The sequence below is a fragment of the Anser cygnoides genome, chromosome 1, assembly GCF_040182565.1.
Source record: "Anser cygnoides isolate HZ-2024a breed goose chromosome 1, Taihu_goose_T2T_genome, whole genome shotgun sequence".
Classification (NCBI taxonomy): Eukaryota; Metazoa; Chordata; class Aves; order Anseriformes; family Anatidae; genus Anser; species Anser cygnoides.
Genome location: NC_089873.1, coordinates 119,192,513 through 119,208,558, shown reverse-complemented (window position 1 = coordinate 119,208,558; position 16,046 = coordinate 119,192,513). Strand labels below are relative to the sequence as shown.

Sequence of the window (16,046 nt, the reverse complement as noted above, 5' to 3'; positions counted from 1 at the left end):
TACAGTCTTTCTTCATGAAAAGAAATCATGCTCTTAATAGCCAAAATAAGCTTTTATTTTTTTCTCCTGTGGAAAAGGGGGAAAAAAGTAACATTTTAGTACTCCACAGAAACTTAATGAAAAGCTCTTGCAAAAGAGGGAAAAATTACTCCAATTCCTTTCTGTTCGTAGTAATAAGTAGCGAACGTACAGGGGTTTGGTAGTGTTTTTTTTTAGGTAATGATTTTTTTCTCTTATAAACACATGAGAATGTTTTGTGAGCTTTTTCCTAGTTGATAAATACATAAAAATAAGTTGTTGTTTTGTTATTCCTTCACTGGGTTGTATTTAAACTTGCCCTTGGAATTGATTGTTGAATTTGTCAAATCAGACTTTCCACCGTAACTGGCTCTGAAGCCATAAGAGGCGTTTTGCAACCATCTTGTTAGAAGTGTTGGCAGTGGTGTGTTACTTAAGTTTGCTTTTAATCAAGCAGGTGGCAGGCAACATGGGTATTATCGTGCTTTTATTTATTTTTTACCTCATGAGCAGTAGCTTCTTTTCCTGAAGCCATTCCTGCGTGCGTTTCCTGCTTCTGCTCCAGTTGCCATGCTGCGAAGCAGCTGCTGGTGATTGTTTTGCCAAGTTTTTAAATTCTTCAGGTTTCCCTTTTATCTTCATGCGGCCTTGAACAAAGGGAAGGAAGTGGACGATGCTGTGTAGCAATCTTCCTTTTCATTTCAGGGTCTTTCTCCTTCTGGTTAACTTGTCGATGCTAGCAATTCTCAAGCTCCATTGGGTGTGCTTATTTCCCTGTATGGCGTGTATTTATAACAGTACTTAGCAATCTGAGTTTTGTTTTTAGTTATTTCATTTGTAGCTTTCTTAGAATTCTCGGTGCATCAGGATGTTTTAAATCGCTTGCACGAGTGGTGTCATAGATGGCCTTTGCAGTTCCAGGTTTAGTGAAATGAGATCTTCTGATCGCCAACACAGATAATAGCGGTGACCTCCCTCTTCAAAACGCTTTGCATCTGTCATGCAGCCAACAGCAGCCGTCTCTTACCTCTGCAGAAAAATACCCGTTCCTTTCTAAAGTTAATGGAAGGGTCTGGTGGGGAAGAAAGTTTCTCGACCCAGACTGAAGTTGACCAGATCAGTTTGTCTAGGTGGGTCTGCTTTGGCTGGTAGGAAGAGGTGTAAAGCAAGGGGTGCTCTTGCTTTTCGTTTCTGTTTCATTGGGTTAGAACGTGCTAGAAGACCATTGAAAAGTCACGTGAAATAACCCGCCCAAATATGAGTGTGCTCAAGTGTAAGTGCTTTCCTGACGGCGCTCTTTGTCGGTTGGAGACCAGCTGAGGCCGCCGAGTGCTTGATGGCACCGCCCGATTGCTCCAACAGTGAACGGTTACTGAAGGGGAAGTTCTGGTTTGCAGCTGTGGTGTCCAAGCCTTGCCTTCTGCTGGCAGCAGCGTTCGTAAGATGGTTTAGCTGGGTCTTCAGAGTGTGTTCAAAGACAAAGGGAAAATGTGCCTCGCTGAGAGTTGGTCAGAGTTGTGGGAAAGACTTGGACCCAGTTCATTGCGTCCCTGCTTTGTACGGAGCTTCAGATGCATCTTTTAATGAGGATTTACTTCAAAAAGGACAGGGCAGTGTTAAGGGCCCCTGGATGCGCAGCTGTTTAAGTGCATATGATTTATAACTTCCTTGAAGGTGCTGTATGGAAAAATCCTGTTATATTTGTTCATAAAGTCAAGTTCCCCTTAAATACCTGTAGCTGTCTAGTTAAAGAAATAAAATAACCCCAAGTTCCTCTCCAACTAAACGTTCAAGCTGCCAGTTGTGGTAGCAGCTTCTATGTGCTCTGAGCAGTGACTGAACTGTAGAAGACAACGTTAATTTCAGAAAGTGTTGTAGCGTGAGCGTTCTCTTCAGTTCCAGCAGGTACAGTGTGTCATCAGAAAATGGGAGGTCTGTCTGCAAATTCCGTCCATGACAGTAATGTTAGAGGCACTAGCAAGGATTGTCTTAGATTTGTACAAATCCAGAGATGACACCAAAAGGTAGGGAGAGGAATCAAGGCACAAAAAGCAAAATAATGCACTAAAACATTTGCAGATGGCCGTGGGTTCAGTGGATGAGCCTGAATGCTGAGAATTGGCTCAAACACACGTAATAATTTTAAGAAATTCACTTTAAGCTTGCGTGCTTCGGTTCTGATTCCAGGGTTAATTTTCTTTAGATTGAGAGTTGGCTGACTTCGAGAAGTATTTATAGGGGGTGGGAATAAAATTAAAGGAGTAGTAGCTTTGATTAATTGTCAGCAAAATCTCAGTCTTTTCAATGCAATTTGAGTCAAAACTTGCAGCATTAATGAAAATTTCTGCACCAGGTTTTTTATATATATATATATAAAAGGCAACTGCATTTCTCAATTTAATATCTTGAGAATATGGCCAAATACCTGCAGTTTGAAATATGTAATTTAAATGGATTTATCATGTTGTTTCAATACCATACATAGACCTAATAAATTTAATATACATGTGATCCATCTTGCTGCAGTTCTGCAGCAGCATAGCTTTGTCTTTATCAACCAGAACTTCTGGTTTTGAAAACAGACCTAAAAGAAAGTTACAGCCAAGAACCACTCATCCAGTCACTTATGTGGCTTTTTGTCCATTGAGTGCACTGAGACCTATCTCATAGCTTTCACTTTGGAAAAATAATGTTAAAACTAGCATAGCAAGGTAAAAACAAAAAATACTTATTAGATCAGTGGTTTGTATTCTCCACTGATTTTTTTAACTATTTCATAATATTTCCTTATGTTTTGATGACATTTCTCATTTTGAGCATTAATATAAGTAAATCACAAATATGGCCAAACCGACTAATTTAGAAATTGAAATATTACAGGATAGATTGACATGTTCCCCCCCTATTATTTACAGGTTTAATGAAATACTTAACAAATTGTCATTTTAGACTAAATATTAAGGTTGCTGTAATAAATTGCAATCAAGCAGTTCGTAATTGCAACCAAATTTGAAATATTGTCAAACCATGAATTGTTGGAAACCGGGGACTAGCCAGCTGGAGTTGGAATTCACTGGAATTCCAACAAGCTTTTGAGAGCAGTGAAGTCTTCTGCCAGCTCAAAGGACTTTCCCTCCCGTTTAAGTTTGTTCAACTACTTCACTTTAATGGCTGGTATGTTCAGAATCAAGAATCTGGAAGTTCAGAAAGTTGGGAAACTTTGATTTGTTTTTTTCCCCGCCTTTCAGTAGGGTCATGAGGTAAGAATATCAGAGGTTAAGGATTGTGACCATTGTGATGAATAGAAGACACTAGTTCATCGGGGTATTAAAAAAGCACTGAATATGCTGCAGTTGTGTGTGCTGCTTACAAACTTCTAGGGCAACTTCTCTCAAAATTCTTTTCTATTTGAATTCAGGTTTCTAACTTTAGCTCAGTCTACAGTGAGTGTGCAGTAAGTGGAGACAGAGGTATGCAAAGAGTTAGCTTAGCATATATTTCCCAAATATCTATGTGAATTGCCCAAGCAACTATGTTGAGGTGCTGTATTCAGCTTCAGCCGTGAAGCTGTGTTTCAGCTTAGTAAAAACTAATGAAGTGTTTGGTATAATGAAATGTGAATCCTTTAGAAAAAAACACAATGGGAATAAAATGACTTAGAGGGGATTCTTTCTTGCAGATTGGAAAAAATGAATGAAATATTACTTTATTTTATTTTTAAATAAATTTCATTTTGTTTTGTGTTTGGGTTATCAAATATTTCTGGAGTCAAGAGATAAACCAGAGAAAACTTCAGTTATTCACTTACTATCAGTTTGTATTAGAATCGTGAACTTCAAAAAACTGTTGTAATACTTCATTTCTTCTTCAAGAAGTAATGCTAACTATAAGATATTTGGAGTGTAGACTTCTTCCATTGGAGAGCAATAATTCTGTTACTTCTCAGAAAATGTATTATTTGCTTTAGTTAAATACAGTATTTTGAAAACCCTGTATTTCTTTTTCCCAGGCTGTTCGCTGCTATGAATCGCTAATTTTGAAAGCTGAAGGAAAGGTCGAGTCTGATTTCTTTTGTCAGTTAGGTCACTTCAACCTCTTATTGGAAGATTATCCAAAAGGTAAGTGGTTTTTATTTTTTAGTATTTCTGGTAAATATCTTTGGGGGATTGTCATTTGATATAGGTGATAAACTAGAATCAAAAACATTTGGATAACTCACTGTTTTCTCGGCTTGTATTACATTTCAAAGCCCATAACAGAGTAAGACTGATGTCTTCATGAAAGCACAGTTGTATTGTAACTTCTTGATCTTTTTTTTAAATTGAATTTTAATTGGGGAAAAAAAAAAAAAAAGCCAACACCAAAAGCATAATATGCTGCTGATGCAGGTGCGAATATGAAGTTTATGTAGTTTACTATATAATAATACCACGCTGCTTGTTTTATTTTTCTGGGTCGCTATATGACTACAAAGTGTTGAACTCGTACCTCTGAAGGATTCTTTTTTGGGGTGGGACAGATGGGAACTGCAGAAGCTAACAGTGCTGTAGAGATACAGGTGTGTAGAGTGAGCACCTGTCCTAGATTGGCCTCGTGTTTTTGGCCTTCATGTTTGTCCACAATCTCAACAGGTAAGACTAGGCTGAAAATATTAATTTAAAAGCAAAAAACAGCATTTAATGTGTGTTTTCAAGTTCTGTTTTAAACACTGACTGGGAGAATGGGTACGTGGGTTTTCTGTGGGGAGGCGTTGTTATTTTAGGTCTGTTTCTTCAGGCTTTTAAATTATTAAAAGCTTTTTGCCATCGTTTCAGCCCCTGAACATATAACTTAATGTACGTTTGTGCTTGGCTGTATATGGGTCAGCAGACTGCTTTTTTGGTAGAGGTGTTGATTTGAAAGGTACCCTGCTGTGTTGCTTCCTGAGGCGTGGGGCTACGTCTTTAGCTTGTCCTGTTGCCCGTTGATTGCGTGCTCATTGTCAGCCTGGGATCTGATAGCTGCCTCCTTCCAGTGGTTGTGGAGTGTTTAGATGAGCCAAAAGTCTGTGTCTAATGTAAAACTGTTGAGTTAGGGTTCCTGGAAGCCTATCTTGTCTTTGTTTTTTCGGTGACGGATGTTTCAATTTGTTACTACTAGGGCGGAATTTCCAGTATGTAAATTTAGAAAGCTTTGTATGATCGTTATTGTCCACCTTTTCCTACTGGATACATGGGGGATCTTAGGTACCTTTGTACCCACAGCTTGTACCTACTACGCCCTGTCCAGCAGGTACGATGTAATGTAACCATGGATGTTTCAGATTCCGTGGGCATGGCAAAACCTGAAGGGAGCGTTGTGGTATGTTGCCTATAGAGTTTCCTGAAGAGTGGTCTGATTTCATGCATTTTGAACTTTTTAAAAAATGATGTAAGAAAAGTCTGCCACTCCCTCTGCAAATAAGTTACACTGTTGTTTCTGATCAGCCTAATACAACTTGGCATGGTGTGACTGCAGAATGGCTTATTGGATATACCAGTTACGCAGAACTGTAAACAAGCATGAGCATAAGAAACATTTAGACATAAAAACTTGTATTAACATACTGGTATTTTCTTAGATGCTGCTTTGAAGTCACATCTAATTCATGAAGTCTCAAAAAGTGAGAAAACTAAGTTAGTAGTGAAATACTTGGATTAAGGGGAAAAAAAGATGGTATATTCAAACAAATGGTGTAGTGGAGAAACAAATACTAAAGGAATTTCGATGGTTGGGAAATACAGCAGTGGCTCAAGGAAGTTAGTTTTTTTGATTTCATTGAGGGACACGTTTTTGTTCACAGAATTTGTTGACATTCAGTACCAATGACTGTAAAAGTATTATTCACGACGCAAAAAAAAAAAGTATTCTCTAATTATTTCACCTTTTCAGTCTGAAAGAACTAGAGTGCTGGTGCACTGCGTTGTAAATTTAAGGTGCGAATAAGTTTGTTCCATTCTGTAAACTTAAATTCTGACGCTCTTAATTATCAAACACACTAACTGCAATTATGGTTAATTTTTTAAATACTTGAGATCTGAAAAGTAAAGGGAGTCCAGGAATGCACTCCCTGACTAATCTGATTTTTAAGTCTTGAAGTTCCAGAACTGCAAAATGCTGCAGCAGGCCCTTCAGAACTACAGTGTGTCTCGTCTGAGATTAGCCTTGGATAAAGTTGTGGAGAAGTTGATGAAGGATGTAATTAATAAAATATCACGAGTAGTATGACTAATGCTAAACAACTTTTTTTTCCCCTTGGAAGCCTGTTAATTATTTTATTAACTACCTTTAATAAATTCATAGACTTGTGCATGTAATGTAGGAAGGTGGGTCTTTATTAAAGGCAAATGTCATAGTGTTCTTCATTTATAAATGTTGGCAGTGTAGTTTTTGATAAGTAGAATGAAATTGTTAATTGCCTGCAAAAGTACAAAAAGTGATCAAGATTAAGTAATGCTAGGTTGACAGAGATCTGTTAAGAGTTTCATGTTTAAATTTTCTTCTGGTTTGATCCGTCTCTGTTAACTTTTTTCACAAACATGTTGACAAACGTGGATCACTCAGGTGTATTCCATGCACGTTACTATTTTCAGGTTGCTAGTAATTTCTTGTGTATGTAGTAACAAAAACCCGTGGGTCACTTCTGGATAAGAATTAGGACTTGTACTGGAGAAGAGGGACCCCGAGAAAGATTGATGGCAGGTTACTGCATGTCGTTACTGGAAGTAACACGGCAAGTACTATCCTGGCACTGTGCGCACAGGGAATATCAGTTAGGAGCAGGCTGACTTGGAATGCAGAATAAGGTGGTGGCAGATGCCTTACTGAAGCCTAAGTACAGCTAGCATATGTTTTTGCATTTTTAACTGAAACCCATTAAATGTTGTAGTAATTTCTCAATGTGCGTTATGTTTTCCATCAATTGTAGCCACTTAATTTCAGATTTAATAAGTTTTTTCATTTAAAAACAAAACAAAAAAACTAGTCTCCAACAAAAAGCTCTGATTTTACATCAGAAATTACTGGATGAAGTTCATTCTTTCTCTGTATTATGTCTGATGTCATACTAGCGTATCAAGATGTTTTTTCATAGCATTTAAAACTCCTGAAGCTGGTCTGCAGCTTGTACTTATCCTAAAATGCAGTGTATTTGAATTGCAGTTGTTACCTAAGGGGTTTTCTCTACATCCATGGAATTGAGTTGTCCTGTTAATGTCACTCAGCTATCGTTAGGAGAAGGCGATATAGTCAAGGCATCAACCTTGGGCTGATTTTGAAATACTGTGAGCTACTGACTCATATGTTCGCACAGCGATAACCAGGGCAGATTGATTCAGTTCAGCGAGCACGTTCCAAGGTGGTTTCTGTGCCCAGCATTTGTCTTCCTGATCATTACGGGTCAGGATTTGGCTTCAAGTGTTCACCAAATGAGAATGTTCATTCATCCCAGTGAAATCTTTTTTTAGGTAACTATAATCTGGTGTCTTCCTGTCTTCCTCTCTTTATTTTTTTTAACTAGGCAACTGTTCACCAGTTGTTTGATTGTTTCAGAAGCTTCCAAAGCCATTGTTCCCTGGGCATGTCTTTAGCGGCATCACCCACCCGCTTGCTGCCGCTCTCTGCTTTGTGCAGGCACAGCTGAATGTGCAGCTGTGTGGGGAACTGGTCCAACTGAAAAATTACCTAGCAGATGTGATGCAATTGCCCCAGAATGTGAAACCTCAGCCTCGGGTTTTGTCGGAGGAGGTTGATGAGTGGTCATGTAGGCTTGTGGAACCAGGCAACGCTGCAAATCCAGTTAAGACTCTATAGCATATACCTGTCATCTTTGTTGGCAGCTTCATTCCTTTTTTTTTTTTTTCTTTTTTTTTAACCAGAATTAGTCTTACATGAATGTGTTGCTACATCAGTACTTGGAGATGGTTCTTTTTTCTTTTTCCATGACTGGTTTTCATGAGGAGTACAGACTGCAGGCAGTGATCTTGGAGGTGAGGTTTTAGTTGTAGTTGAAGCCTGTTTGAGCTCATGGACTCTGACTGACGTCATCCGTGTTTTCCTTGGGGATCACTGTATCTATTTTGTAGAAGGTTCATATATATTATATATATGTGTGTTCCAGCCCGTGACTTGGAGGTGAGCTAACAGTTGCACAAGTGCAGGCATACTTTTATTATAGGCCACCTTGAATTTCTGTTCTCTGAATAAAATTCTTTAAAGTAGAAGTAGATAATGCAATTAATGAGTTAAATGGGAAAAACATGCAATTATTCACATCACAATTACTAAAGCGCAATAAATACTGCACTGAAATAATTCGTACTGCCGTACTCAAGCGTGATGTGTTACGTCAGTGTAGTTTTCATAATTTTGTTTGTAGATAGTGACTGTGTCGTCAGAAGCACTAATGTAAAATATTCTAAGTAATTTGTAAGACAGTATTACTTAGTTCAAAGGAATTCTTAGCAACGTGTAAAATATTCCCCACTCATTTATTAAACACTTTGTTTTTATGTAAAGCAGCGTGGTTGCAAGAATAACTCCCAAATTCAATGTGCATGTGTTCCTTTATGCTTACAATTCAAGCTTTGTAGAGATTTTTTTATAGTTGTTAATGTTTTAGGCTATCAGAACTTTCAAGGAAAGTATTGCCGGTGGAAGCCATTTCAATGTGCTGAGTTTGGAGGTAATCGAGTAGTAGGCATGATCTTATAAATGTGAGGGAGAAGTTCCCAGCATAGATAGGATTGTGCAGATTGCTGCTGCCTCGCTGCTGGGCTGGCTTTTACCGATGAGTCCTGGAAGAACTGCAATGGAGTTTAAGTATGCGAGCATCTGAACGAGCAGAGGAAGAGGTGGCTGTGTTTCAAATAAGTGAGATTATATTTGCGATGTTTTTTCTTTTGTTGCTTGTAATTGTTAATAATTGCCTGAAATTGCGTTGCTTCTATTTAGAGCTGTTTATATCATCTTCAGGATGGTGTTGTTGAATTTCAGGCAATTTAAACTGTCACATGAAATTCCTGTAGAAAGTAGTAAGAATATTCTCCTAAGCTTACAAGACAACAGTGCTCTTTATAAATAAATTTTTGTTTCTGTTTTGTCCCTGTGTTTTTTTTATTATTAGTAGTAGAAGTTTCTTACTAAAGAATATAACTGGACCATGTTTTCATGTTTTTGACTGAAATTTTTCATTTTGGGCAGCGTTTTAAGTGAATGCTTATTTGTTAAAAGCCATTTTGTGGAATAAGCTCTTTGAAGGATTTTGAGCTACATGTGGTTCTATTGTGTTCCTCCACTGACATTCTCAATTTTTAAAGATCTTTTTTACAGTAAATATGTGCTGAACTGGAATTAGTTCATTATCTAAAAGATCTATGTAATAGCAAACTCTTTGTCATAAGTAACTTGTTTGTCTTGCACATTTAGTTAGTCTTCTGTGCGGATAGTTGAGTAAGATCATGGGATATTGGGCTTCCCACCAGTGTGCCACTGCATTATATTTCCAGATAGGGATGTGTATTTGTTAATAACATTACTGAGAGGACTTTCTGATATTTTTTCTTTTGTAAATGTATGATTGAGTTGCCTTTGTGTGTTCACGTTCATTCTGTGTTAAAAAGGAAGACATGCTTTAGGCTTCTTTGATCACATCTTTTTGGTACTTTAAGCACAAATCTCTGGAGGAAACTGAGAACCTCCTCTTCCCTGAGGCCTTAGAACAAAAGACCTTAGCTATGTTTTGCTGCTCTAACTTCCACACCTTTTTTTTTTTTTTTTTTTCTAAATCATTGACTCAACCTTGGAATTTCCTCAACTTTTGATGTTCTTAATTCTGTGGCCCAGCGGTGTGCACGTTGTTAGGTTAAAGCACTATTGTGGAGAAATCCTTGCACGATGTAATCAGCTGTTTCCATAACCTGCAAATGTCTCCCAGGTGTTTAATGAACATTTATTTTTCCTGAACGGGTTGTCAGATTTAAAGCAATATATGTACCTTATCTTTGCTTCCCTTGGTCTGTTCTTCAGCTAATTTTCTGTTACCATTCATTTTCACACCAGATAAGCACTAGGAATTGTTCTTTGCTTGTTTAAAATTAACAACAATAAAAATGTATTTAAGAAAAGGACCATTTTTCACAGAAGAATACGGAGCTTTGAGTTGTTCAGGTTCTCAGGTGTATGTCATCAACTTCAAGCTTGCCCGTAACTTTTTGAAGTTTAGCAAGCCAAAAATATATGGTGGTCACATTTAGTCTTGGAAGGTGCCACTAGATGGTGTCAGTATCTAGTTCACTTTAACCTTACTTTGGCACCAAAATACTCAGTGTTCCATGTTTGCATCACTTTCAAAGGCCTCTTAAATTTTCAGGTATCATCAGAGTAGGCAATAAAAGATGTTCATTTATGACTGTGACTTGTGATTGGGTGTGCTAGAAGACAAGTAGAAGGATGTCATTCAGGCAGTTCTTGATCCCCATTTTTACCTTGCTTCACTGATGCAATTACGTAATGTGTGAAGTTTTACCATTTTCTTATGCAATTAAGTAGATTTAAAGAAAATAAATTCTGAAACCACATATGTGGCAATTTTGTAAAAAATGTATTTTGTTTTCTCTATGTGAAATCAAGGAATTAAACAGGAACAAATCAGGAAACAGTATCATCCCTGTCACGATGGTGAGATGTCCATTGACCTTAGTTATAGTAAGAGAAGAAATAAAGTCTTTGGGAGAAAACAAGAAAAGGCTGTATCGTTCTGTCCATGTGTATCTGTAGATGCTGCAAATGGGTGGTTCTGGGTGGCTGTAAAAGCATTTTAGTAAGAGGGAACCAGTGGAGGGTAGCTGTAGGACTCAGGGAAGGCCAGCACTGCACTCAGTGGCAGAGGCAGGAAAGACAGATTATGGCGTAGCTCAGGAGGTTTCTTGCTGCCCAGTATAATTTTAATTCTTTCAGCAGAAAGATAATGCTTTTCTTCTCAGAACTGTTTTAGCCAAACACGGTTTTATTCGCATCAAGCAATATAGGTGATTCTGATTGCTCTGATTCACTACGTATACTGTTGGGGCAAACAAGCCCTTTTTTCAGGTTAGAATGGCAAATGCTGTGTCTGCCACTCAGTATGCTGCAGATTTTCCAGGACCTAAGCATAAGGATCATGTGTTAGACAAGTAATGTAAAATTGCTAGGTTTTGGAGAGTGGTGTTGATTGAAACAGTGCTAGCTTGAGTTGATTTGGTAAGTAATGAAATATGGGGCAAAAGGACGGAGGTAGGCTGCCAGGAACCACTTTTGTAGGAATTACCGAGACACTTGTTGGTATTGTTTTAGATGTCTGAATATGATTTCCCAGTTTTGTGTTTCTAAGAGAATTTTCTGTGGTTGACAAGGTGATGCTATGAATGGAGTTGAGAATGAAGAACGAACAAGGGTTTTGCATGCTGAAAAAAGAAGTTTCTATATGTTTAAACTCCAGCAGTTCCATAGGTTTAAGAATATCAGTGGTGAACTTTTGGATTTGAAAAGCTTAATAATAAGTTCCTAATCAGAAGATTGTCTGCTGAATTCTGCTGTGCTTAAGAGTGATTTCAAAGTGTTCATTTCATTTTGGTATTCTGTAGCCCTAGATTAGTTTTAATGGATTTTTAAGGCTCGTTGTAAGTGGCATGTGGCAGAAGTTCTTAGATGCTTAATTTAACTTCTCTGTTCCAGTAAATTTGGATTCCTTTCAACCTTTTCTCTATATTCCTAGTATTCATAATGTTCACATTATTTGTGAAAATCTTACTACTTGCAAAGCCAGTTTTATTTAGAGATCTCTAGTATTTAAAGATCTGATTTGTCTTTCTTATTATATGTGTTTTAAATGAGAATTTTTAATTTTTTCCTGGGAAGCCTTTAGATTATGGGCTTATGTAAATAAAAAGGACATTTTAACTGAAAAATGGTAATTTGCTTTAATTTAAAAAACATGAGTTGACACTAATGTTGAAATGGAACAGTGATTCACAGAATATATATATTTTTTTTCCTGTCAAAAATCATTTTACCTGGGAATCACCAGTGCTGGATGAAAACTAAGAGATCAAATGACAGTGCACCCTTTAATGTTTTTTTTTTTTTAAATGCTACTAATATGAAATGTAATGTTACTAATGATACGAATAAATACTGTAATAATACTAATAAATTAGTATCTTTTGGATCTCTAATAAACCAGCGTGCATTATTCTATGATGAGAATCATAGCACTGATGAAGCATGGGTCAGGTTTCAGAAGGGGATTTATTTATTTATTTTGCTTAGCAGATTCACTTTTTTCCCCTTTTTCTTATTCTAGAGTAAGTTTTGTAGTATGAGAGGTTTACACTCACTTCCTGTAGTTAAAAACTTCGTTTAGGAGAGAAGTTGCTTGTAGTTCTGTAGCACGCTTCTTAGGTTTAAGTGTTCTGTTTGAGTTCTGTTTGCTCTTTCGAGTCTAAGCATAGACTCAATGTGCCTATCTGCTCACCAGTGACTCACTCAGGGAGCAGAAAGTACGGTGAGGTTCAAGTTCACGTTTTACGGTTTTAAAACCAGTAGGCTATGTGGCTTTTCAGAAATTTTCCTTTCATAATTTGGTTTCTAGCATGTTTTTGTATGCAAGATTTTTGTTAGCAGTATGCTTGATTAGGGATCTTTCGTGTGGGTTCTGGGAAAAAAAAAACACAAAACAACAACAAACAAAAACTGTTGAATCCCCTTTTTTTTCCAGTTTTTCTGTCCATTACTTTTTGCAGCAAAGCTTGTGTTCTTGTGGAGCAGATGTTAATGTAGTTGTGAACAGGGCTGAAATAAACGTTCACAGGTAACTATCTGAAAGTTGAGCACTTGTTAAATACTGAAATTGTGCACGAACAACAGTTTCTAGTTACCTAGCTTTTTTAAGAAGGAAAGGGATACTGCAGGTCTAATGGATCCCTCTGTGATTTGCTGTTGACAGCATTTTCAGCACAACACTGAGAATTTTAGCGTTTCGTCTTCAAGAAGTTAAGTGCAGTGGCTGATAGCAGTAGAATGCTGTTACCCTTGAAGGAAAGGACTGTAATTGGAGATTTGACCAGCAACCAGGATGTCATGGTTCAGAAAGACCTATGAAGTGAGAAACAGAGGGAAGAATCACAGAATATCCTGAGTTGGAAGGGACCCACAAGAATCATCATGTCCAACTCCTGGGTCCATGCAGGAACACCCCAAAATTAAACCCTATGTCTGAGAACGCTGTACAAATGCTTCTTGAACTCCGGCAGGTTTGGTGCCATGACCACTGCCCCGGGGAGCCTGTCCCAGTGCCTGACCACCCTCTGGGTGCAGAACCTTTCCCTAATACCCAGCCTGACCCTCCTCTGTCCCAGCTTTAAGGATGGATCCCTGGAACAGGTTGCTGAACCCAGAAGTAGGATTGGGCACTTCAGACACTCCAGAGGAGGAATGTAATGTGTTACTTCTTCCTCCGTAAGAGTAATATGACCTTTCTTAGAATGAAGGTCTTACCTTTTTACTGTGTGTATGTGAAATGTGCTTCATCAGGCTGTGATTTTTGAGTACTCGCTTTTAGTTGTGGCATGAGGCTGGAACTAATTTCAGTGATTTCAATTGTTACTGTGAGAAGCTGCTGGATTTTATTGAAGAGTGCAAGAGGTTGAAAAGAACTTGATTTACAAATGTCAGGACTCTAAGGATAACTAGTAGAATATAATGGAGCAAAACCTCTTTTAATCTGTTTTTTCTCCCTGTGGTAAATGGAGTTGCTAGTACTTCTCTGGGCAAGTTGCTTTAAAGCAGTAGCGTTAGTGGAACCTGGCGTCCTGTGCCTCCTCATTTCTCTCTTCCACTGATAAGTGCATGCTTTGTCAGTCAGGTCTGAACACAGTGCATACCTTCGTATGACCTCTCCCATTTTTCAGTGCTGCTTAGCTCCGTTCCGTTGCCTCTGGCTGGGGATCAGGGCTGTGCATCCTCGGACTGTCCAGAGTTAGGAGCAAGAATAAAACTGGAGCTGTACACCTTTTTGCTGTACTTGCATAAAGAGTAGGTTTGGTTGTTGTTTGTCAGTAAGGCTTTTTTTTTTCCTTCAGTCTTCTGTTGTTTCTTTGTTGTATTTTTTTTTAAACTGTTGATGTTTATGAACTTATCAGCAGTGCCATAACTCTATAGGGAAACGCATGTTACAGCTTTCTTGTTTAAAGGGTATGCCTGTGCAAGTGCTCATGTATATTTTAACACCCTCACTGAAAAGGTTCTCCCTTTTATTTTGCCAGTATAAGTCTTTAGCATTGTATCTGATGTTCTTTTCATCCCTTTGTTTTATCCATATTCCCTGTATAATTGACTACAATAGTTACTTTTAAAAAATACTGGATTGTAAGAATTTCTCGTTTTCCTAAGTCTTGCATCGTATGGTGCTGTTGACTTAAGTATTTGAAATATGCTTTAACCTTTAAAATTTGGGTAGTTGCTGCTTAAATTAAGACAATTTTTTTGCCTTTCATGTAGGTGTGGTGCATTACAAAAGTGTTTTTATGTTTGTGCTTGTTTTCCTGTTTGGGAAGGCAAAGTCATCCCCATGTTCAAAAGCTAGTTATACTTTTCTATCATAAAGTTATTAATGATACCCAGGAAAAGGTGAATCGGGAAGGAGGTGGTTTTCTGTTGTTATGAGCATATAGTACCCAGCTTAGTTACAGAATGCGACTGAAATATGCTTACTCTTAACGTTCCTGAACTTATGTTTGGACTGTGGTCCTATACTTCAGTTTGTACTGATTCAGGGAGGGAGTTGTATTCTTAAGTTCTGAAAGGCTTAGCCTGATGGTGTAGATTTTTAAACGGTTTTATTTAGTTAAGTTGCATGTAAGCACGTATACTCTTGGCATGTCGATAACGTAACAATGATGAATATTCTCCTAATTTTTTCCTACCCTGGGCATCCAAATGAATCCCAGTTTAGAGCACCGGAACTAGAAGCTGGCTTTTCAGGGAGCTGCAGCAGCGAGAGGCGCAGTATAGGCATGGTTCAGCACGTACCAACTAGGTGTGTAAAAACAGTGGCAGTGGGTGTCCAAAGACGGCCGAGTGCGGAGGTGGGTGCAGGTTGCTGAGATTCATACCCGTGCTATCCTGAGTGGAGCAACGCGGAGTGTGAGGAGGGCAGGAGCAGCACCGCTGGGGGTGTTCGGTCCCCTGTGGAAAACACATGGGAGTATCCTGCTGGGAGATGTTATAGGCAGAAAAGCTCCAAGCTAGTTAGAAAGAACAAGCCATTTCTGTGCTTTATGTAACCCAAATCAATGGATTTGAGCAACTATACCGATAAGCACTCAAGAAGATCAGCAAGAGAGCTGTAAGGTTCCGGAGTTTTGGTAGTAAGCTGAGCAGGAAGGAAAAACATACCAGAAGAAAACAGTATTTGCTTTATATTGGAGGATTTTGTTAAAAACGGTAAAATGGCGAACATACTCCTGCTCCAAATGGGATGGTGTATGGATAACCCTTAACGATCAGCATGTTTATTAGCCTGCTTGTTTCTACCCACAGGCAGAATTTTGTAAATGCAATCAAAAATATCTAGGGATACAGTAATAAAGAAAGATTGAAGATCACTAGGGTACAGAATGTAACTAAAGGAGATGAAGGAGGTCTGGGTGTATCCTCTGTGTGTCTTGTCATTAAATATATTTTGTTCTTACTTTGCTTAAGCCTTTATACTTTTAACTTACGGACATGAGCTTGCAGGACAGGCATTGAAGGATGATAAAATTTCACGACATAGTTCATCCATGATACCTTCAGGAAATGAACCTGCACAAAGTACATACAGTTCTTGCTGTCTTAATCTCTTTAGAGTTTGTAATTTTTTCAAAGCAGAGGTTGTTGTCTTGTTTTGGAAAATGCATGCAACGTAGAAACCATTCTCAAATCTTACGAAGCAAACAGTTGAAAAATGAAAGTGTAACTGCAGTGAATCATTA

At 38.1% G+C, this 16,046-nt stretch overlaps 1 protein-coding gene across 17 annotated transcripts in view; it reads left to right on the top strand.

Moving 5' to 3' along the window:
* The window catches only part of KDM6A (lysine demethylase 6A), a 155,554-nt gene that overhangs the window by 29,498 nt on the left and 110,010 nt on the right, over nt 1-16,046 (top strand). For all 17 annotated transcript variants that reach the window (XR_010825789.1, XM_066979786.1, XM_066979836.1 and 14 more), the window contains exon 3: nt 4,028-4,136. Coding sequence is in view for 16 of the 17 variants with exons in the window: in XM_066979786.1 (XP_066835887.1) it covers nt 4,028-4,136 (109 nt within the window). In the remaining variant the exon portion in view is untranslated. The remainder of the gene's footprint in view (nt 1-4,027; nt 4,137-16,046) is intronic.